Source organism: Cyrtonyx montezumae, unplaced genomic scaffold (genome assembly GCF_038088225.1).
Source record: "Cyrtonyx montezumae isolate F1298 unplaced genomic scaffold, pur_monq_1.0 scaffold_32, whole genome shotgun sequence".
Lineage (NCBI taxonomy): Eukaryota > Metazoa > Chordata > Aves > Galliformes > Odontophoridae > Cyrtonyx > Cyrtonyx montezumae.
Window position 1 is genome coordinate 2,756,443 of NW_027072037.1, and position 24,116 is coordinate 2,780,558.

Sequence of the window (24,116 nt, forward strand, 5' to 3'; positions counted from 1 at the left end):
TGCAAGGGAGCAATGCACGCAGTGAACTACAAGAGATGCAATGAATAAATTAATCCATGAAAAAAATGACTTCCTCCACTCCAGAATCAATGCTTTCATGAATTCTGACTATTATAAAGGGGAAAAGTAAAACAAAAGGTGTAGGTGTTCATCAAAGATCAGCAATTCCCCATTGGAAAGGAGAAGCATATATTTGACACTCCCTTTTTGTAAGAGACCTAAGTAAGCAAAATGTTCATCCAACGGGAAAGAAAATGAAAGCTGTTCAGTAAGTCAATGTCTGTACCAATACATGCACATTAACTAAAATTCTTCTCTTGATTTCCCTGGACGTGGCACAACAGCCGTGGCCACTAATCCTTCATTACTCTTATAAAATTTCTGAGCACATTAAAAATATGTTTGAAATTTATTAAAACTACTTGTTCAGTGAACACGAGGTTTTATCACCATCATTTGCTCACCTCAGCATTAGCTCACACACACACACAAAAAAAAGCCTCAATGACTTGCAGTCAGACATCTGGCCCTCAGTTCAGCTACTACTTTCAAGAAATAGAAAATTAATAGGTTGCAATCATCTAAAGTAGTCTCATATGCAGTTCATTTCTCCCTTTTTTTGCTGCCGTGAAGAAAAAGCAACCCTTTCAAAAGCAACAACATAAAAAGCAGCGTCAAAAGTTCATTCAGATGAAATCACATCCCTTCATATTTACAGATTTTCTGTAGTAAAGAATCCACTATCACTGTTTCACCGTGATTAAAAGGTTTGGACTTTTTCATCCCTAAAACAGCCCACCAACACCACTCAGGTCTGGAAACGAGTTCAGAACTCTCGTGACATCAGCCCTACTGCACTCCAGACAGTATCACAAACAGCTCCCATGCAAAGTGTCCATACAGAAGCAGTCTTTCAAAAGACAATTCCCTCTTCCCCTCTTCCTCGTGGTGCCATCCCATGGATGCTACGTTAGTTTCCTTATCCTGCGGTTCTGCTTGTCGATGTTCAGTGTCGCACGGTCGACGGAGGCAGTGATGGAATCGAGAGCTTCATCCTGTCTCTCCAGTTCTGCTTCTGTCTCTAAGGCAAGGCTCTTCAACTTCTTCAGTATCTATTGGAAGAAAAAATTCTGACAGTTTTGAGCGGAAAACCACACGATTCTTTGAGAAGCGTAACAGATACGTGGCAGTTCCTTATTTCTTTGTTCTGAATGATCAAATAATTCCAACTCATGCCCTGAAGTGCTCTGGACAAATTTCTCTCCTCCACTGATGCAGTCGCTCCATCATAGAAGACTACCAGATTGGTCAGGAATGATGTGCCTTTGGTGAAGCTGTGCTGTCTCGTATCACCTCCCTATCTTACACGTGCCTTAACATGACTTCTAGGAGGATCTCTTCCATGATCTTCCTGGGTACAGATGTGAGACTGACTGGTCTGCAGTTAACAGAACCTTCCTGTCTTCCCATTTTAAGAACAGAAGCGATGCTTCCCTTTATTCAGACACTGCAAACTTTGTCTAATCACCGTGAGGTTTCCAATATGACAGAGAGTGGCTTGGCAATTACAGCACCTACTTCCTTCTGGCCCCTGTATGTCATCCAGCCCTCTACACTTATGAATATTCTGATGAGAAAACGAGGAACAACAGATGGAGGAACAGCATTATACAACCAATTTACAGTATACTTAGTAATTTACCATATGTGGGACTGTGAGCAATCAGCCAGAGCTACTCCATAAAGACAAAGAAACCCTGTTGTCTGAAAAAGCCAATGCTGGTCCAAAAAGGGCTGAAGCTTCTCAAGTTGAAGGAGAAAGCCAGGCTGATGCATTCCTAAGGGCAGAAGACATCTGTAACAACACTCTACGATGACTTATTAGAACTGTTAGACTTAAATTTTCATCAGGTCACACAACCAATTCCAATAGTGGACTGCAAGAGGCTGCCCCAGGAGAGCAGCAGAGTCACCACCTCTCCGGAGATGATCAAGGAATGTGTAGATGTGGCACTAAGATGGTTTAGTGGGCATGGCAGTGATGGGCTGACTTGGAGATCTCAGAGGTCCTTTCAAACCTTAATGATTTTATGATCTTAATTTCTTACTCTGTAACACCAACTTATTTCAGCAGCACTCCTAAGTTACACCATCACCTTTCATTCCCACTTGTGGCTACTGCCTTTATAAGCCTGGAGGCATGAACTCAAAGCACCTGCCTGATGGGAAAGACTCAGCTGCCTTCTCTCAAATCTACTGGGGAGATTTAGAAAGCAGATCTACACAGAGTCAGAACAATTGGAAATGCACCCTCTCAAACCCTTCAGATCATAAAGGGGCTGTCTTTGCCCCCAGGAAAACAAACTATCAGCCCTAGCAGTCCACAACACCAATGGCTGTGGTACATAAGCAGCTACACAACATCACTGAAGATGCCAAAACTACACAGCACATCTATGGCTTTTGGTATTATAAGAAAATCAGTTGTACTCTATACGCCAGTTTAACTACCATTTTATTATTTCATAACTGGCAAACTTGGTTCTTGCTTTTCATAGCCTTTCTTTAAGAGGAAGCATAAGCCCCCAGAAAGCTGCTATGAAACATCAGCAGCCCCTATTTCCACACATGGGGCTGAATTCCACAGCAATCCCACTGTTTGAAGCTAGGTAAAGTTACTGGTTTGAGAAAAGCAATGAGGAATATTGTATCTAACTGGAATGGCAGGGGAATTTTATGCAGTCAGAATTCTTTGACTAAAGCTGGATGTCAGCCACAATAGCGGGATTTATCTCGTAAAATATCTCTCAGCTCTTTCCATAAATCACAAGCAGCTAGAAATGCAGCTGTGTGAATAACTGGTTTTGCAATTTGGCTGCCAAAGCAAAAATACAAAGCAAACTATGGATCAAGCCTAATCTACCTTTTTTAGTCCTAACCAAAACTACAAGTGAAGAAAAACTCTGCTTCGAACCCAAATGAAATACTTCAGGTTCTACCACTGTAAGAGGAAAGCAAGGCTGAATTCCCCACACTGGAAGTAGTAGATGCGTGTAGGATACACACCAAAAAGAAAAATGATGTGATCAAATCTACCCTGTGTGTGATCCAGGAAATAAGGCTGGGATGAGGTCTTGCCCCTTCTCAGGAAGTAACTACTTGGATTTGAGAAGTCAGAATGTGTTTTCACCTCAGTCCCTCCTTTGAGTTTCTTCTACTTAGGTGTAAAAGTGAACAGTGCTACACGGAGTAACTCCTACCAAGCAACACCGACTGCAGTCTTGCACTCAGGTCGTAGTATAACTAAGAATGGAAGAGACCTCTAAAGGCCTTCTGGTCCACTTCTCCTGGCATAGAGCACTGCCAGCCTCCATGTTCAGCTGACAAAAAGCCTACCAGGTTTCAGACTCCACGCCAACAAATCTCTGTGGTAATTTAAAAGTGAGGTCTGTCCTCTCTTTCAACACATCCTTGTACCACTGCAGCGTGGAAAGCTCAGCTTTCTTGAGCCACATCCTCACCCAGCCCACCTTAGTTTGTGAAATCTGCTGAGTGCAGAAGATCAGCGCTCCCTCCAAGACACCTACACAAAGCTGGGGGCTGGCACAAAAGGATGCAGAAAAGGAGAAGGGACACTCCCTTTCCCACCTCTCCAAAAGGCACGCAATTTATTTATAAGTCAAAGCCATGCCAAAAAAAGCCCAGGTTCACCATGAAAGACATTTTATTTTTAGCTCTAAACCCGATTACTTTTGATAGGCTTCGCATTCATTAGAGCATACTTAACATTTAAAATACAGAAAAAGACACAATTGTTGAGAACAGAAAAGCTTTTAAAATTTGAAAGCAGTAAAATGGAAATTCAGGCTACAGTGCTCTGCTCAGTTCACCTGCCAATTACACTTTGCTTTGAAACACAGCAGGCGATGACTGTGTGGTTACTTGCATGAAAAAAATAAAAGGCAAGTGGCTCACTTTCATCTGCCTTAAACAGTCTGGTAATAAATCTCTTTAAGCCTTTTGTCTAGCAAAGCTTCGACCATTTGAGATGAGCACTGCTACTCCATCCAAAGGGACTTGAAACTATGATGATGCATTTCCCACACAATTCACAGAGCTTGCTGGAAAGAATTAACTGGAATCCAGTACCTGGCCAAAGCTGGTCTCTAGTTTTGTGAAGTGAAACGATGGCAAGATGACTAGTTATCACTGCTTCAGCTCTGTCAGCTGCTTGGAGCAGCAGTTCCTTCTGGGCCAGCATATACTTTAGGTCATGAACAAAACATGAATCTGTTACACGAAGCGGATGGGCAGGTACAATCCCATCAGGGATGCATTTTAAAGGCACTTTTCATCAGACACTGGTAAATCTTAGAGACAGTCTCAGATTTGTGTCACCAAATTACAATTTGGAAAGTCTGACTTAGCTCCCTGGCTCTACTACAAATTCTCTGTGTGCTTCAGGTGAGTTACTGAGTATTTACAAGTGCAAAATTGTCATTGTAAAAAGAAAAACAATGTAAATTTGTCACAAAAACGCAATGTGATATGCTCAGTCATTGAAAGATCTGCAGGTGTGTCGTCTTAGAAAGCTGTTAATTAATAAAGTTATAAAACAGAAATAACACCCTGTGTCAAGTGCTCAACCACAGCAGACTTATGCCTTGCTTCAAGAACAGGTGCCCATCTGAGCCATGCAATTCTAAATTCTCATTAAACCTGTGGGAAGCTAGGCAACACAACTGAGAATGCTATTTAACTGCTCAAGGAGTTACAAGCACTGCCCATTTCTCCCTCCTTTTGCTAAGGAGGAGCTGAGATGATCAGCTAGGCTGCAAACCATTTCCATGCAGACAGAGCTGGAGTAACAACTGAGCACTCTAAGCCCCCAGGATCTTCTCCAGTACTTAACCCTATTATCATTTTGCCACTTCACCTGATGGCTAAACTCAAAGCAGCAAGCATACAAAGACTGTATGCCAAAGGTCTTAACACAGAGATCCAACCTCGGTTTAGGTCCACAGATGTTATCATCATGCAGCTATCTAAAGCTTGTGAAATGCGATTTAGCACCTCAATACACTGAATATCCAGTGGTAAAAATAAGATACAAAAAGTGACAGAGTGCAGAAAATAGTGCCAATTGTAGTTTGAACTCCCCAAAATCCTCAGGTAACCCACTTCACTTTCCCTGTGCAGCTCAGGGAAGGGTCAAAAGCTAAAGCAGAGTACAAAAAACAACAACAAAAAACCAAACAGAAATGGTTCTTGGATACAGGCTCCCAGGTCAAATTCACCTGTCAGGAAGCAGTGAACTGTCACAGTATTCTGAACACTGGTGCAAATAGAGGTTTTGATGTTCATAACCTGTCCTGCTTTCACATGATGCTTCACCTGTGTGCTGAACATACTGGAAGAGAGATGGAAACTGGGACAGCACCTAAGACATTGCAATTTAAAGCTCCATTATAAGCTCAGAACCACATCAGGAACTGAGTGATCTGCACTGAAATAAATAAGGGGCCTGCAGACCTCCTCTGGACTGGGGCTGAGAGATGGAAAGGAACAACAGTTTGCTATACCACTGCAATATAATCTACTAAAAGAGATTTGTCAGAGCCTCATGGAACAAAAGTAGCTTCCATTAAAAAAAATGGATTTACACTGCTGGCAATAGCTATTGAACAGCATGAAAACATCACTACTTGTTTAGTATCTTATTCTTAGTGCCTGATTTCCCCATTATTTCTTCCAGGACTGATAGGGAAATCTGATTTTATCTTTCTCTGCTATTTGGGAACATGAAGCACTGAGGGTGGTGGTGGGATACCACTGGCCTTGTCTGGACAAAAAAAAATATACACAAGCAGTTGTGACAAAGCCAGTTTCACCAGATTCACTATCACCTTTTATTTTGATATCACATTTAAGTTACAACACGAGCAAACACATAGCACCTGTTGCAAGGAACTCAGCACTTTCTCCAGATCATGCTCTCATAAACAAAACCCAGGGCATGATCACAACATGCTTAGATCAGTTGCCTGTTGCATGCTCGTGGCCATGGAATGAGGCCATCCCAATGAGCAAATTTGGTATTTAGCTCTTGGAGTGAATGGTTCCTCAACAAAACACTTTTTCTGTGACCTAACGGTTGTGATTTCCTGAGATGAAGGCATGACAGAAGGGTAACTAAACACTCGGGAGTCCCTAAATGGGGCATAAGACTGAAACAGAACAATCTAGACCTGAGGAGACAGTAAGGAAGTAAATGCTGAAGGTATGCACTGGGATGTGATTTTTTTTTCCAGATGCTGTGGAATTAACTTCTTTAATACTACCTCTGTCTTCATGGCACACACAACGTGCAGACCCAGTAAATAGCAAGACAACAATTCTTTGGCAGGAGGAGCTTAGGAAACTGGAAAACACAGGCTTGGCAAATCTAGTGAACAGAACTACTCCCCCTCCTCTTCAGCTAACATTATTGCATCCCCCCCCACACCCATTGCCATTATGTCAGCCACAGCAAGGCGGTAGGCAGAGGCTCAGCCAGAGACCACAGGAACTGTGCAGGCTTCTTTCTCCATCTCTATAGCACAGAGAAGGAACACAGCTCACATCACCAGTCTGTATTATGTTCAAAACTGTTTCCACACAAATGTCCTGGTGAGGTCTTTTACTCAGGCACCCCGTCACAACCGCAGACCAGCCAGCGCTTCCAGCTCTAATGGGAGGAATTCAGCATCATTCAACAATTCCTTCTGCAAAATAACTGTGATTGTCACAGCAACTACTTTTTCCTTTTTTTTTTTTTTTGTTTTGGAGAGGGGAAGAGACATGAACAGTTAATCTGCTCATTGCAAACTTCTCCAATTCAACCAGTTCAACTTGTTAATCACATAATAAGTAATGAGGTGAACTTAGCAGAGCTGTTCTGGGCTTTGTGATTTGTTTTGGTTCTCGGGTGTTGGCTCTGTTTTATGGGATTTTTTTCATATGGAAAAAAAATGCTCACATTACAGACAACCAAAGAATCTTCAATAAAGGAAACTGTTCAGAAAAAAACCAACGCTGTGGTTAAACAAATGCACCTCCAGCATGACCCTTAATTCATCCATCAGTGTGATATGGCAAATGTCATAGCCCTCAACGCATGCAAATGCATTGCTTTTATAACTATTTACACTACTTTATCTCTAAATGCTTTGCAAATATGAATAACCATCATCCTGTTGATAGACAAAGCAGGAGCTGAACTGAAGTGGTGCAAAGAGGCTCCCTGGAAGCAGCTGCAACAGTGTTAAGATAGCTTCTTGCTGTGGGCTGAAAAGACTTAACGAACTTAAATGCCTTTCTCAACACAGTTACAAGACCTTCCCTCCCTAACACTAGGGGCTGAATACCTAAAAGGTTCTGAGTGGCATTTACCTCGATGCTGCCCTCGATCCTCTTTAGAAGACATCCCCAACCTCCACCACACCTTTAAAATCCACTCTTGCTCACACTTTTCATCTTGACACCTCCTTCCCCTCTAAAGTTCACCACAGTTATTCAATTCTCTTTTAAGCTCCAGAGCACTGAGAAAAAGCAGTGTTTGGAAACCTCCTGGGAACAGCTAGAGAGAAACACCAGTCTGTACTAGATAGGAGGATTCATTCCCAGTTCACACAACTCGCTGGAAGATGCTGAACTCCCTCTGTCACACATTTCCTCTGCTTGTCTAGTCACAGCCAACTGCTTTGATAACATCAAGCACTGACCAAGGTTGTTAGCTGCTCAGCTGTCAAGAACTGGCTCTGGGGAAGCCATTCCTAGAGAGTCTTTTTCTTTTTTCAAGATATAGCAGTATGTGTGTCTTCAAAAGCATTACATGACCACTAACCCTTAATATAATAATATTCAGCTTTTTTGGTCTGGCTGCAAATTAGAATTACAGTGCTGAAAAGCTGACATTTAAGGGAGGAATAACTAGCCCTTCTGAGTACCTAATAGCTGTAACAAGTCCATGTATGAATGATTAATGGAATTGCTGATATCTGTACAACTCTGATTGAGAAATATTCTCTCAAAACCCTCCAAAAGGTCAACACAGCTTCAGAAAATGCTTTTTTTTTTTTTTATAAAGTGACAGATCACAGAGACAAGCTCTTCAAGAGATGAGGAAAAAGGGAGAGCAATTAGAACGTGACTAGTTCACTCTGATTTTGAAAAAGCCCAAATTAGATATTTGAGTCAAAAGATCTTGATTATTTTGATTAATTAAGCAAGTTTGGGTCTAAAAGGCTACATTTATGTGGCATTTTCTAGCAGGAAAAATGAACAGGAGTTTAATAGGCATTACTGCATGTACTTTAAAACTATTAATGTGTGGAACGATGATTAAAAAGGCCTGATTCTCAAGGAACAGGTGCTCAACAATTACTGGGAGAAAAAAATCAGGGCAATTCATAGGCTGTCAATTTGGCATTCAGATCCTCTCCCCACCCACCCCTACCCACAAGTTTACCCCAAATCATCAACTGGTTTAAAAATTCCTGGCTTGGTGTGGTATAAATAAATACCAGAATTGTCTCTAGGGCTCTAGTTAATCATCAAAATGTTCTGTTTTAAATAACAGTGGCCATTCAGCATGGCTTCCAGTCCACCATCCCACACAGAAAATCTTTGAAACTTACATTTAACAAAGGTTAAACCCCCACCTACCCAACTAACTTCTGGTTACTTCTCATGAATATCTATGAATACATTGCAAGAAGTTTTCATTTTTGGTTGCTTAATTCACTGCTGTGTGCTCATGGCTCTCATACGCTCATCTGCTTTGGAAACATCCAGAAACCTGAGCAGAGCACTTCTTATCAGAATTGCTACTCCTCACTAGAAGGAACAAAAAAGAAAAAGGAAAACAGGAAAGAAGCTAAAAGTTATCTGTTAAACTTCTTAATCTACAGATAGAACAGGTTAAATATAAGGTTTTTCCTTGTGTTATTCATCCTCTCATTTGATATATTTTGCCAGTAATTTCCAGTCTGTCCAAAATAGCTAAAAACAAACAGTAAGTTGTCAGTGTATTTTGATCATGAGCTTGAAATACTTTTTTTATTTCTAATGTTTAGGAAAATGAATATTTTGTTAAGAATAATGACTACTGCTCCATTTTAGGGAATCTGCTTTGGCAGGAATGTTGTACAAGATGATCTCCAGAGGTCCCTTTCCAATCCCTATGATTTTATGACTACATTTCCAATGAAGGAAGAAAATGAATGTTGCTAAGGATAAGGAGGGAACAAAACAACTCAGTTATCTCGACTTATACCTGTTTCAACTCTTTTGCCTCCTCCTGAGAGATCTTCTCATGCTTCTGCAGCTGAACCTGGTCATTATCCACCCCTTCTCTGCCTTCCACCGGAGAGCTGGGCTGCACCACTCCTCCCAGGAGTCCTGTGGCTGAAAGAGAAATTCCCATGGTCAAAGACTGCCATCTCCTGTACCAACAGGGAGCACTAGAGTAGTACCAAACAGGCTGAACTCTGCTCTGTAGCAGTTTGCAAGAGGACAAGCTCATTCAGACACACCAGACCCATCCTTGCTTTTGAAGCTAAGTTACCTTAGGAAGGATTCAAGCTGTATTTTGTACAATGCCCAAACTGAAGGCAAGCACACAGCTGAAAGACCATTCTTAAAGGCAGCACCTGAAGAATGTGTTCATCTTGGGCTGTGGGCATGCATCTGAACAGACAACAAGCAGCAGCAATGTACTCCCAACCAGATAAACTAAGAATCTCCACCCGCTGCTTCTTTTTAATCCTTTTAATTAAAGAATTTAAAAGTGATGGACTACAGACAGGGCCAAAGAGTCAAACCAGTGAACCCCTGAAGCAGAAGGGCAGCACTGACGCTAACAGCCACCCCCAGCTAAGCAGCATGAACGCAGTCCCTGGTGTAACATGGCACCTGTCCTTTATTTAAAGCATCAGCTCCTATTGCACTATCTGATACTGCCCAGTGGGGTAGCAGGGACGTGCTGCAAGGAAAGGTTGTTATTTTTGATGCAGATGGGCTCTAAACACCCAAGACGCACATCTTGGCTCCCAGAGGCACTCCAAACATCTCCAAAGCGTTTCCCACTTAAAGAGGCACCAAGAAGGAAGGAAGCTAATGCTACCACTGCCACCTGGGAACAAACAGCCAGAACTGTGCAGGAGAATGACAGCAGATCTTCAGGAGATCAGGCCAGAAAGCACGTCACAAGTCAGAGCTCCCTGACAGGTCCAAGCTGGTGCCCAGCTGGCTGGCTGGCTGACAGCATTCACCTCACTGCTCTGGGTAGTGTTACTTCTCCATGAAAACAGAGACAAAAATCTAAATCAAAAGTACCAAACCTTAAATCCCTCTCAAGTAATTACTGCAAGCTCCTAATCCCTGGACATACTCGGTTATCAGTCTGAGAGTCACTGGACTCAGACACCGTCGAGATTTAAAACAAGCAAATCATTCATTGTACTAATGTTACCCTGTGCAAATGCTCTTTGTACTCAGAAGGGGTAGGAACTGGGCACTGAAAAAACACTGCTTATGGTATATTACTGTCATGGGCTCCATCAAAGGGGAAAGTGGGGAGGGAATGACAGACCTTCCTACAGCAGCAAACAGCCAGACAAGAGTCCGTGTGGTTCTTATCAGCTCCCTGCGCACTAATTACTTCATTAAAAGCATAAAAGTGATCCATTTCACTCCCATTAATCTCTGAGGACAAGAACAGGAAAGGGACATGACAAAGGCACGTAGAAAGAATGGAACAGGAGAAGGAGATCTGGAGATTCTCAGCAATTTCCAGTAACAAACAAACAAAAAAAGAGAGAATGAATAAAAAGGCATAAATATTTAAAAAGCAGAAAAGCAATTTCATTTAGCTTTGTTACATCCATTTGGGTCGCAGGACTTGCTGCCTCCACAAGATGAACTAGCAAAGTGCTGTAAACTCCTAAGAATGAAAACACAGTCACTGTGGCTAAGCAGGGAAAAGGCAGCAGCTTTGAAAGGGATCTAAACTTGTAAATGCCAGTCTCCAGCTATAGGATTAATACAGCACTGCCCTAGACTGCTATAGTGCAAGCACACTGCAGGATCTCTCGAGTCTCTTAGTCTAAGGGAGCTGTTATCACCCATTACTGGTGAGGAAAGTACTGGAATTAATCCATCACAGAAAAACCTCTGTTACAAAACAATCCTTTTTGTGCTCCCTCCAACATTTAAACACTCCATGCAGCTTGGTCCAAAACCAAATAAACGCAGTCAGGAAAGAGGTGCTAAAGTAGTTTCAGATAATCTAGTGTGTATAAGGATAGGAATTAGCGAAGCATTTAAGTGAAATCAAGCCAAAACTTTTAGGGGAAAAAAAAAGTTTTGTTGCATTTAGTTATTCAAACATACAATAAGCACAGCTTTAAGGCAGGCCTTGTGTAAGCAGCCCGGATCTAGAGGAGATTATGGCAGTTGTGGAAGCGTTCACATCCCTGAGCTGAGCTGCCAGCAGCAGAGTACACCAGCAGCCACTTTGCTGTCCCTCCACTGCAAGCATACTTCTCCTGTACACCTCTGAATCAATGTTTGCAACCTGAAATCACGTTCACAATTTATGTGGACTAGGAGGCAGGCGCACATAACGCAGAATACTCCCCCCTGCTTTTAGCAACAGATCAGATAAATGATAACCAACATCATCTTTGCTCGCAGCACGAGAATAGCCCTGGAAAACAAGCGTGGGGTAAAGCACAATCCGTGACTGCCATCTAGTGACAGGGGGCAGGCAGCGGCCGTCTCCAGGGAAGGAACAAACAAGAGTTTTGGTGGAGCTGCAGAAGTCAGGATTTCCATAACCTCCCGTTTTCTTTGCTAGCGTTTCCAACTTCAACAGTCAGAATGCAGGTGGGGGTAGGAGAGCAATATCCTTGAGTCACTGACTCAGCTGCAAACAGAGCAGAGCAGCGGGGAAATTAAGCACAGTAGGGCTGTATAACCAATTATTTTATGTAACCAGTCTTAAGACCATCAGGAACTGAACACCAATTTGCTGGAATAACTCAGTGCTTAAGAAACCAGCAGGTTGTTTTTCCTCTAAGTTGTTGCACCAACACTTCAGTGCCAGATGCCCAAAGACTGACTTCCCTAAAAATTTACAAGCTTTTCCAAGCTATGGCCCTTGACAACTTGTCAACAAGAGTACACAATCCTCCCTGATGAAATCCAGTTTCAGCTTTGTGCTTAGGATTAATCTCATCTATTGTTTTAGTCTCTCTTCTTTACTTTTTATTTTTCATTTATTTCCTGAGAATAAATCCATCCACTGATTTACTCTTCGGTCACTAACGATTAGGGGAAAAAAAGAAGGATTCAGGCATGTTGACAGAAATAAATTCTTTAAAAAATTCATCACCTTTCCAAGTGAATCCAGCTTTGGATTACAAGAAATGAATACAAGCACAACCCTCTCGGAATTTTAGAAGTAGCAGTAGCTTAAGGATTTCCATTCTTACTGTTGTGAAGGAGTTGTACTCCCTCCTCCTGTATTTTTTTTTACAGCCATTTAAACTATGTTTTCACCTGATTTGAAACAAAAAAAATCTCCTAAATCCAAACAATGGAACTTCTTAAACAAATAATGTTTATTTTCACTTGTTTAAAAACCAGAATTCTTCTCACAAGTTATGTGAAAACTTGCTGGACTGCAAGTTTGCTGTAAACCTTTTACAGTTAACTGAACAATGGCTGGATAATAAACAATGCCTCCAGTTGCAAACTGCCAAAGGAAATATAGTAACAGCAGAGGACTCGGAAGCACACGCTCAGAAAAGGAGAATAGGTTTCTAACAACCCTTCCCTACTGAATTGGTCACCACTAGAAAAAGAATGACATCAAAGTTAAAACACAGCCCAGCAGCTGAAACTCAAATTAAGCTAATCCTTTCACAGACCAGTGTGGAGTTGGTGAAAACACCAGCTGAGACTACAGCATTAAAGACAGTTTGGCATATTCTAGTTGTCAGGCCCTCAAGAGACACCTCAGCTTCAGCACCCAGAGCCACAGGTTCTGCTAGTAAATCTGACCATACTCAAATGTTCTCAGCACTTCTGTTACCTCTAGCCTCGCCCTTGCCCTCTCGGCATGGGAGCCTGAAGTCAACTAGCAGTTATTTCTTACATTTTGTTACCAGTGTGGCCTCACCACTGGCTTGGGGGGGTAAGAGAAGGCTTGCCTTATAAACACTTTATAGCACTCAAGAGTTTGAAAGCCACTCAGAAACACCAGGTACTAGCAATAGTGCTTATGGATGGTTTGTTTTGTCTGTCACGTACCTGCTTGCCAAATGGAGGTGCCAAAATCTACCTGAGGAGACTTCCTGGCACCAACAAGTCCTAGGGCATCTTCTAAAAACTGTATCTTCTTGCTAAACTGCATCTCTAAGACTGAAATGGCTTCTGGCATCTTTGCTGACAAGAGCCTGTAAGAGGTGTCGGGCTTCCCAATAAACCTCTGACGGACACTGATTTCATACGGCGTGTGAACTTTGATATCATCCACATCCTTTGATTCGAACCGGTGAACGACCTGAGAATTGCAGTCACTGATTTCCAGGCCAGAAGCGAAGAGCGTGAGTTTTCCTGGCTTCACATTTGAGTCTGTTCTGTGGGTGATAATAACTGGAATTCTAATTATGATTCCTTCCTGGTTCTTCAAATCGGAAACTGTGGCAGTTTCCTTTGGCTTCGTTTCCAACGGTGCTTTCCAGAGCTTGCTGCTAAATGGCCACCAAGAAGGAGATTCGAGTTCTGTCAACAGCCTAGCAAAGAGAAGGGAGTGTTAGAAGGGAAAAGCCAGCAGGAAGGTCGTGCTACCCACCAGTTCAAAGCAAATTACTGCATATGCAAACATCTCTTAAATACTGATTCCAGTCCTCTGCTGTTATGCTTCTCAATCTTATTCACATCTTACCACGATCCATCCTTTTTTTTTTTTTAAAGGAAAAAAAACAGCTTTCTTTTATTTGCTAACAAGTTGGAAAGTGGTCCCAGAATCTCACCATTCCGAAGTGAGAAATTCAACTTCCAACTGGGTTTATTCAGGCCAACTTACAACCATTTGTTCTTCAGCTAACGCTGCCTTTTAGCCCAACGCTTCCACACTTGGCCATCATTCCTGCTGCCTTTTAATACTCCTCCCTACCTCTGTCCCATAGGCTGATGCCACTTTTTGCTTAGCCCCCAGTCCCAAATTCCCACTGCCAGGTCAAACACAAATGAGTACAAGGTTCTGAGCATTGGCTCGACAAATGCAGACAAGAAAGGCATTGTGTGCTTTTTCTGTACACCCAGAGGGAAGAAAGAGTAAGAATCTGGATATGATCCCTCTGCTGTATTTTCTATCAGTTTCCTTCATTATCTTTTTATGTGGTACTGTCCCAAAAAAGGATAAATATCACAGATCTCACTGAGTCTATGCCACCTAGGCAGCCTTTCCACAGGGAAAAAAAAAAAAAAGGAATAAAAGAAAAGGGTTTTGGTTTGATTTAGTTCCATTCCACTGCTCTAACAACTCTGCTGATGACAAGGCAGGTACCACAGTAGCTAAAGTAGATGCTCCTAATGAAGTCAAACTAACTGGAACTAAACAAAACACTGTCCTCTTAGTAAGGAAGGCTATTTACTGTCACACATCCTTGAGACACAAGCCTTACTGGACTGAAATACTTTATATTTCCACTTCATTGCTATTATGGAAAGCCAACTTTATTTAATTCACCACAAAGGCACTGCCTGATAAAACACAAATCACAGTGACGCTCCCAAGACATTGTTAATAATGATTTAATTTCCATGAAAGAATCAGAAAGGTTCTACAAAAGATTTTTCTATTTTAAAATCCAGTTTAATTTGGCTGTAAACACAGTCTAATCTGAAAGTGGAAACTAACTGAACCCCTTGTTTACTAGTCAGAGTAATGCATCAGCTCCAAAACAGGCCTACTTAAACAAGTCCAAAGCAGAAAAGGAAGCACCTTGGGAGCAAATCACATAGGCAGAGGCAGAATGAACTGGTTCAAGAGTATACTCCCAGCTAGAGTGTGGACATCAGATATTTATGTTGACAGCATGCAAGACAGGTCTGGGAGATATCCTGCTGCCCACTGAAGATGCTGTGATACTCCTCAAAAGAAAAAAAAGACAACAATGAAAGAGATGTAACAAAGTTCTGTGCTAACAGAACATGAAATGGCACAGTGACACAGATTTAGGGCTGAATTCTTAAACTACGAGGTTCAACTTAAGTTCAGCATGGGGAAAGATTGAAAAAACCCTCTAAGCTCTGCTAGCTCACAGCATCTTCCAAATTAAAAGCCATCTCCTACCTTATTTGTCATAACTAAATAGAAACTGACCTGATCTCGCTCCTACAGAGCTCGAAGTGCACTGTCTGGCCTTTTGGTGAAGGAAAGAGTGACAAGGTACTCCAGGACAACGACAGCTCATGCCTGCATCTGAATCTATGAGAAGTCATTGAATTCCTACTGTAGTATAAGTTTGCCTCATCACATTTACTGTGAGAAAAGCACACGTGTGTTCACTTACTGAGAACAGCTGCAGTGTGACAAATCCAAACCTCTATTTACACTGCGGCAACTTACTCTTGACAGATTTTAGCCTTAATTTTTATCCCTTTATCCCCTCGCTCTCCCCCTCCCTCCTTTCCCCAGGGAGGAACATCCTGTCTGTGCAATGTCTGATTTACAGTTGAGATTTCTCCATTGTGCAGCCCTGACAAAGGCTCCAGCCAACTTCTCTGGCCCTTCCAGAGAGGAGTCACCCCACTGTATCAACAAACTAGTACATCAGTCTTTATATACAAATGAAAACTTGCAATCAGAGTACCTTGTCCTATAATAGCAATATATTAGAAAGGAGCCAGTTTATTTTTGGTCTTTGAACATCTGCTAGCATGTCAGACTCGGCTCTGCTTATCTGCACACAGTTCCACCAAAAGCAGCTGTATATACCCAAGCACACACAAGAACAGAACTAATAATCAAAAGAAAAAAAATAAAAGCCCACACATACAGCCACAACAAAGTTTTGAAAGCATGAAAATAGAAAAAGGAGCTTTGTTTTATCAAAGAAAACTCCACCACATTGGTGTTGCTATGAAAATCTTTAACTAACACACACAGAAGTCTGCTCCCTCTTAATACTCATCTGCACAAAATCTTTCACATGTGTACAATGGCCCTGAATAATCTCTTCCACTCAGTCTTTTTTCCTCAGTAAGTTCCTAAAGTTAGCAAGAATCAGAGAGATAGATACATCCACATATTTACTTATGTTAATAGTCTGAAATAGGCAATACGAAACAATCAAGCAAGCTTTGAACACATCCATTTTCTACACTGTTCAGGAAGATGAAGAAAGATGTCAATAGTTTACCAGAAGATACTGGGTCAGGAGTGAGAAGGGGAATGGGTTTACTGAATCAAGCTACATACACAAACACTGTTATAAAACAAGTGTTAGAATTCCCTAAAAAACCCCTGGAAGGGAAACCAGCTTGGCTTATGACTACTGGTCCTTGTGTTAGGCTGTGAGGAAATTGGTTCAAATCTACACAGTTGAGATAAAACAAAGCATCACCTAACATTCAGTCAAGGTTTTCCTTTATTTTTCCATAATTAAAATCAAAGCATTTAGCTCTTCAGATTCACGAGGACAAGTAATACCTCCCAGTGCATCTTAACCCAAAATGAAACCCTCTTCCAAAAATAATGAGCAGCTGTTTATTTTCCCAGTCTCTGTTTATTGCTACAGAACTTTAAAATCTATTGCTGAAGCTTTCCGTTATCTTGGCTTTCCTTTAAAGGGCACAGGGAGTATCACCAGAATCAATGTGAAATCAACACTTTCCTTGAGACATGATATCTTTCTAAAAACAAATGCTTCTTCCAAGAACAATGAATTTGAACTTTTAGAGTGTTTGTTTCTTTATGCAGGTGTCAGAGCTTCCACAAAGACACACACAGCTACAGATCTTCAAATGGGACAATACTATTAATCTCGTCTAATTTGGACTGCCACTGAGTCCAACTTGCAGCATACAAAACAGAATGGAGTAATTCATTTTAAATGGTAATCATTAAATAAGAAAGCTGAAACGCTCTGCGACACCAACCGCTTATTATTCAAGAGTTTTGCAACAGCCAAAGGTACAAAACATCTCAAGTGCTCTCCAGAGCTCTTTTCTATTGCCTAAACTCAATCCTTAAGACACCGTTTAAAAATAAAAATTAGCCACTGTGTGCCTGAGCTTACCACAGATATTCCATCACTGCATTCCACCTACAGCCATCTCCCTGACTACATCTGCACCACAGACCCAGCCCTCACTGCTGTGCATAACAGCAAATCCAAAGCCCTCAACTACACCTGATAAAAACATGAATACCAGAATGTGCCATTCAGCAGGAGCACTCATTTGTATCTTACTCCTAACTAGTTTCCAATTTTCCCAATACAAGACATGTTACTCTTCTAGAGATCTCAAACATTTCTGCCAATCAAAACTCAGAAGAGCTTGAAAAGTCATCTGAAGGACAGAGGACACCTATGTACTGAAATTAATTCCTCCAGGGAGGAAGAAATGTTAGACAGTAGAAATGCAGGAACAATATCTCAATTTGTTGCTCAATATCTCAACGACAACTAGATTGACAAGAGACCATCACAGGCTTAAACTTTTACTGCAAATCAACACTTGGTTTCCTAAAGATTTCTGTGCATCTCTTATGGCAACAAAAAAAAAAAATCACACAACTATTACTTAACTCAGAAGATGTTACAGTACCATACCTGTCTGCGACATCCATATCCCCTTCAATCTTGTTGAGTCCTCTCATGATGTTATCAAACTGCTCGCCCTGGTAATGCAGCACTTTTGCTGTGTCCTCCAGCCGTTTCTGAGACCCAGACAATAACCCAGTCAGTTCCTTTCCTTTTGTTGACTGCAAGGCTGCTGCTTCTGCTCCTGCACCTTGACTTGACAGCAGCTGCTCCCTCCAGAAGTGCTCGAGGATGTTGAACACTGCATTTCTGCTGGGCTGCAAAGAACTGAACCAGTGCTTGGTGTTCTTCTCCAAGATGGTAAGAGAGCTGAAGATTAAATTTGATGATTCCTTCTTGATCTCACTGATACTAGAAAGATGGAAGTTGACCAAAACCTCCCCGGTCTTGTCAGCTGTAAATTTGATTGCCACAGGGGTCAGTGAGAGTCTGCCAGAGACCCATTGCTTGTTGGTATCCAAGTAGTAAGAACAAGGCCAGCTATGGATACGTATGTCTTCGTTCATCAGCTCGCTGTTCCAATCCTCTTCCTCAGCAGCAATGCCTTCAAAGCCAGAAAAAGAAACTAGAATGAAAGTGAAAAAACATTATGCAAGAATTTTTAACAGCATATAAAAGGTAACATTGCAAACACTCAAATAATGAACCCTATCCACAGCTGGCTTCCAGTACATTCATTATATCCTTCTGAGTACTGACAAAACAGATTCGGGAACTGGTACAGATGGTTTACAAAAGTTGGTAACTGTTACTAACTATTTCCCTCTGAGAAATGAAACAGAAAAAAACACCTCAGCCTTTCTGAACAGGACTGCCAGCAATATCATCCACTCCATAACAGCACTGCCACCCCTTCTAAGAATGTTCTCATCATGTTTAAGCACATGGTTTACAACAGCATCAACTTCAAATGAGCACTGCATTAACTCACTTGATATTGCTCTATGGGCAGGTGCTTTTTAATCAGATTACTCCACATTCATGTGCCTACATTCATAATTTTGCATGGAGGAGAATCTATCAACAACAGAAACACACAAAGTTTTCACCAATTTTGAATCTTTCACATGCCCTTTTTTACTGGAAAGCTATTATGTAAGAAGTCTTCTACTCCCCACCCATGAAATAACTGGTCCTTCTCTTCCCACTCTGAGCTATCAACAGTCAGTTGACATGTTCCCAGATAAAATTACAAATATCCCCAGATGAAAAAGATGCCACAGAGGTATGGCAAGAGCTGTCCTGGCATGTGGAACAATTCAGTAGGAATGACAGCAAAGCAAAGCTTAATAAAAGAGCCAGGGGAACTGATAGCTTAGCTAAGTGCAAACTGGCAACACCCAGGACAATGGCAATTTCATTACACTTCAGACAGCCCACATCTTCCAGGATGCCTGTGATGCTACCTGATGATGTAAATTTAATCCCATAAGGCTTGCTCACTAGCATCTGGAATCCCCAGCAGACAAACACCAAGCTGTCATGTGCTTTAAGGCCTGACCTGGTTAAAACAAAACAATCTTAAGTTTGGAATGGTCAATTAAATGAAACATATTGGGACCTGCACCCCTTCCCAAATTCCCAAAGATGTTTCTTGTACCCAGAAAGTCAGACTGTTTGTTGCAACATCTGTGCTAATTTTCAGCATGAGCATTAAAGACCAATTATGTTCCAAAACTTAATTCCCTGTGAATAATCATTACACAATAATGATTTAATTATTAAATCTTATATTAGATTATTCACTTATTCATAATTATTCTTCTCAAAATCCTGAATGTATTATAGCACAACCTACAGAATAATGCATAGCATTATCACAAAGTGCTCAGTTACTTTGAGAACAAAACACATGAGAAGATAAAGCCCTACAAAACCCCCTGTCAGACTGATACTGTGTGTAACTTCTGTAAGTGTAACTGACAACTGTATCAGTATGCGTACAAGAGTGTAAAAGTTACATGACTATTTAAAATCACTGACACTTGAAACTAAATCATATTATAGCTCTGTAAAACAGGAATTACAGAATCACAAACGTAGATTAGGTTTAACTGCCTGAAACTGCCTGGATTTGACACTTTGAGTTCTCCAGTTTAGTAAAACATTTTCAGAGATATCACCTTCTCCCTTACTGACAGTACATATTCAAAGACTTGAAATTGTCACCCACTCTGCTCGTTTGTAAGACAGCATACATATTATGCTTCAGCATTCAGCTTCTGTCACAAATACTGGTGCCAGTAATACGATAGCCAAAAAATAGTAAACCAAAATAAACATCTTGTATTTCATCCTCAAGCTTCTCATGCTCTAAACATACTGCTGTTAAATTAACTTCACAGAAACAAACAACACATCAGCAGCCTCCCTGTCCAACAGGGTGCCATGTTTAGGACCAACCCCACCACCACCACCCCCAATTTCAAGAGGATAAAACTTGTTACTGTTGCTTTCCTAAAAAACGCAGCCACCACCATGCTGCCCACAGCAAGCTCCTTCCTTGAGGTGCTATTTTATAAACAATATATAAAAAGAATACAGAAACGGAGGCACTGAAAGATGACAAACATTGTAGAGGATCACAGAAGAAAGCAGGAAGCAAAAAGGATCTTTCTTAGCCCTCACTGCTGAGACAGGCACAGTAGAACAAAATGTCAACTGGAAAACAACTCCTAGTCCCTGCTAAAAGCAGCAGCCACCCTCACAAGGCACAGCCAGGGCAAGGAGAAAGTTAACAAGTAAAAAACTTGTGTAAAATCTCAGCATAGAGCCTGTTTTCACAGCCTGAGTCCTACAAACCACCAGCTGCTCCCAGTAAAAGCAGCATGTCCTCTGAAGCCTGTTCATTACCCATACAATTATAAAAACATAAGCAGCCTCACAGCTGTGCCATTCAAGTACATTTCTAAATCACCTCCCTCCAAGCTCCTTACCTCTGTCTGGAGTTGTGGAAATCTCAGACAGTTTTTTGGGAACTGCTACGTTTACAAATCTGTCCATCCGTATGTAAAAGGTTTTCCTTTTTCTCTTCAAAGCCCAAGACAGCAGGTGAAATAAAAATTACATGTATCCAACAGAGGAAGTATGCTTACCCCTGGATCTAAGAGTAAAGAAGTCTTCTCAGACCAGGGGAAGAAACAAAGCTGTCACTTGACTGGTGTATATGTACGTGTGTGTGCCTTGCATCATATGACTTTTGACTCACCTGAGAGCTCACAGTCTTTGCCTGACAGTCAGCTTCTTTTCGTGCCTGAGGCCAGAATTTCCCAACAAAAGCCTATTTGCTAATTAAATCTATTGTTTCAGTACATTTTTCCCAACATAATCATGCTTTAACTAGAAGCAGCTCTGCACAAGTTAGTCCTCCACCCTCTCCCCCCACATCAGAGAAGAAATTTAAACACAGGATGAATGAAAACGCACATGAGGAAAACCAAGGATTACTTTATTCAACAACAAACAAAACAGATATCGTGGTAGACAACATTGCAACTGTTTAAAAGCATTAGACAGCAAGCTATTAATTTAAGACAAGACTTCACGGGGTTTAATTAAAACAGATGACAAACTTAAACAGCATCAAACAAAAATAAAGATGAGCACAACCATATGAAGTCAGCTGGAGAAAAAGCATTGTATATTTGCTTCACGTAGGATGCTGGTATACTGCATCTTTTAAATCACTGATGGATACTAACCTGCAATTACAGCTCCTGAGCAACTAAAAATCCTGACATCCTAATATTTTTCTAACTGTGCTCTCCTTGAGCTAATATTAAGGAAATTTCTACGTGGCCATCTCATAAACCAACTCTTGATTCTATTAAGAAGAGTTAATAGCTTCTTTTCTATACAGTGGAAGAGCCACCTAGAGTGATTTCACAATGAATTCCTTCACATTTTACAAACAAACAGAAGTTTGCCTACACGGTCATCTACCCAGCAGAACATCCAGGTGGTTTCTCCCAGAGCAGAATGTGGGCAATGTGCTGCTATCTCCAACACAGCAGCCCTTCACACTGAGTGCACTACCACACACAGCAAGAACTAGGATCAGCAGCAATGACATGGGGATTATTTTTGACAGTGTCACCACAACATTGCCTAAATTCTTTAGCTAACACACAAGTGGTGGCTGACTCTATAAAAAGAAGGTGACTCAGCTTCTCTTGTGAGGTGATGTGAGATCACTTAATTACATGTTAATTGCCCCAGGTGTGAGGAGATGCTACATATGCTCTGAGAAGATGCTGTCACCTCACAAGCAGAGCATCATCCCTTCACAATGCACCTACCTCAGAGCCTCCAGAACTCAGTCACAGCTTCTTGTCATCTTGCTAATTAACTGCAAAATGTTTCTCCATATGTCTCAATGTATTGATGTTTGCTTTTGGTCCTCCTTCATAGAAGAGCTCCATAAGCTCAGCACATGGATGGTCTATTCCCAAACTGTACCATCTCACAAATGAACAATTCTGTCAGCCCAGCAACTCTTATTTTAAGAACACTTAATAGGACTGTCAAGTTGTGAGTCCTCCTTTTTAATGGAAGGTTTATCATGATGCTCCCACCAAGCTTGTAGCTTTTCTATTCCCCTAAATATGCTAAAAGACACATTGTACTTAGAGGAGACACTCCCAGAAATACAACAGGTAAAGATTCACAGTAACTGTGCTGTGAGAGATTCATCTCCACGTGCTCCAAAAGACCAACAGACCCCTGCTAAGGGATAGCTCCAGGCCAAGGGGCTTCTCCATAGAATATCCTGAGTTGGAAGGGACCCATATGGATCACTGAGTACAGATACTGAGTACTCCACACGGCACCACCCAAAATCAGACTGTATGCTTGATATAAAGCAGCTCTCTTGAAGACCATAATTCCACCAAACCCTCCTGCATCTGATTAAATACAAGCTGCCTTACTTCCCACATCAGCCCCTGCACCACCCATATTAGCACTCATCAGCTTTCCCTTCAATCTTGACCCTGCCTTTACCCCACCATTTCAACACTCTGCTTCTCAAGTCCCACTTTTTTTTTTCTCCCAAGCCACATAATCATTAAAGTTGGAAAAGAATACCAAGTTGTCCACTAAACAACGTCCCTCAGCACCACATCTCCACGGTTCTTGAATGTCTTCTAGGAACGTGACTCCATCACCTCCCCAGGCAGCCTGTGCCAACGCATTACAACTCTTCCTGAGAAGAAATTTTTCCAAATATCCAACCTGAACCTCCTCTGGTGCAACTTGAAAGCCACTACATCTCATCCCATCACTGTTAGTTGGGAAAAAAAAAAAAAAAAAAAGAGGCTGATCCAACCTCGCTCCAACGTCCTTTCAGGAAGTTGCCAAGAGCAATAAGCTCTTCACTGGATCTCCTCTTCTCCAGAACCCTGTTCCCTCAGTTGTTCCCTGTAAGGTCAGACGACCCTTCACAGCTTTGCTGCTCTTCTTTGAACGTGCTCCTAGGCCTCAGTGCCATTCTCATTGTAAGGAGCCCAGAACTGCAGACAGCCCCCTGCCCCACCTCAGCAGCAAGCCCTTCTCTCTGCCCACTTTTCCTCCCACAGCTCACCCCTTTCTCCTTCCCAAATGCCATCTCCAAGACTCACTATTCCCTTCCTTTCCCAAAGCTGGACCTCCCCATTCCTAAAAAAAACACACTTTCCTACCTTTTCCATCCATTTTCCCCAGTATGAAAACAGCCTTCCTCCTCCTTACCCTGAATGCAACACAGTCACCTGCTCACACATTAACAACACAGCAGACGGGGGTGGATACAGTACATCTTAAAGGTCCCCTCGAACCCAAGCCTTCCGGCAAACAGATCGCAGAACGGTAGGGGTTGGATGGGATCACCTAAATGACACCCCTTTCTTTCCCCCGTCTATCACAGGACTCAGAAGGAGACGAAAACCTTTTTCCGTCCAACACTTCCACGCCACGGACCGCTACAACCCTCACCTCTCCATGCCAAACCCTTACAACCTCCCCTCAGCCACAGCCACATCCTCCGCCATCCCTATCCCCTCACAGGCAGGCCAGACCCTCACCCCACCCCTCCATCTTCACCCATTCCGTCCGAACTGCCCTCCCTACACCCTAACCCCCACCTCCTCCCTCCAAACCCCGGCTAAGCATCCCTCACCTCCCCGCCCCTTCCCATCCCTGCGCGGCCCCAGCCCGACCCACACCAACCTCCCTCACAGCAGCGCAGCCCGCAGCGAC

General features: G+C 42.0%; 1 protein-coding gene across 3 annotated transcripts; it reads right to left on the reverse strand.

The window, feature by feature from the left end:
- Positions 1-644: 644 nt before the first annotated feature.
- Positions 645-24,111, reverse strand: SNAP47 (synaptosome associated protein 47). 3 transcript variants are annotated; one of them, XM_065744962.1, is made up of 5 exons: positions 24,087-24,111; positions 17,892-18,426; positions 13,357-13,841; positions 9,317-9,447; positions 645-1,112 (listed from the first exon to the last, which is right to left on the reverse strand). In XM_065744962.1, the coding sequence occupies exons 2-5, from the start codon at positions 18,386-18,388 to the stop codon at positions 966-968; spliced, it is 1,260 nt and encodes a 419-aa protein (XP_065601034.1). In that variant the 5' UTR covers positions 18,389-18,426; positions 24,087-24,111; the 3' UTR covers positions 645-965. The 3 variants fall into 3 exon arrangements, with proteins under 3 accessions (XP_065601034.1, XP_065601032.1, XP_065601033.1); XM_065744960.1 differs by having other exon boundaries at positions 17,892-18,447; positions 24,087-24,102; XM_065744961.1 differs by lacking the exon at positions 645-1,112 and adding an exon at positions 5,653-6,727 and having other exon boundaries at positions 17,892-18,447; positions 24,087-24,102.
- Positions 24,112-24,116: the final 5 nt, after the last annotated feature.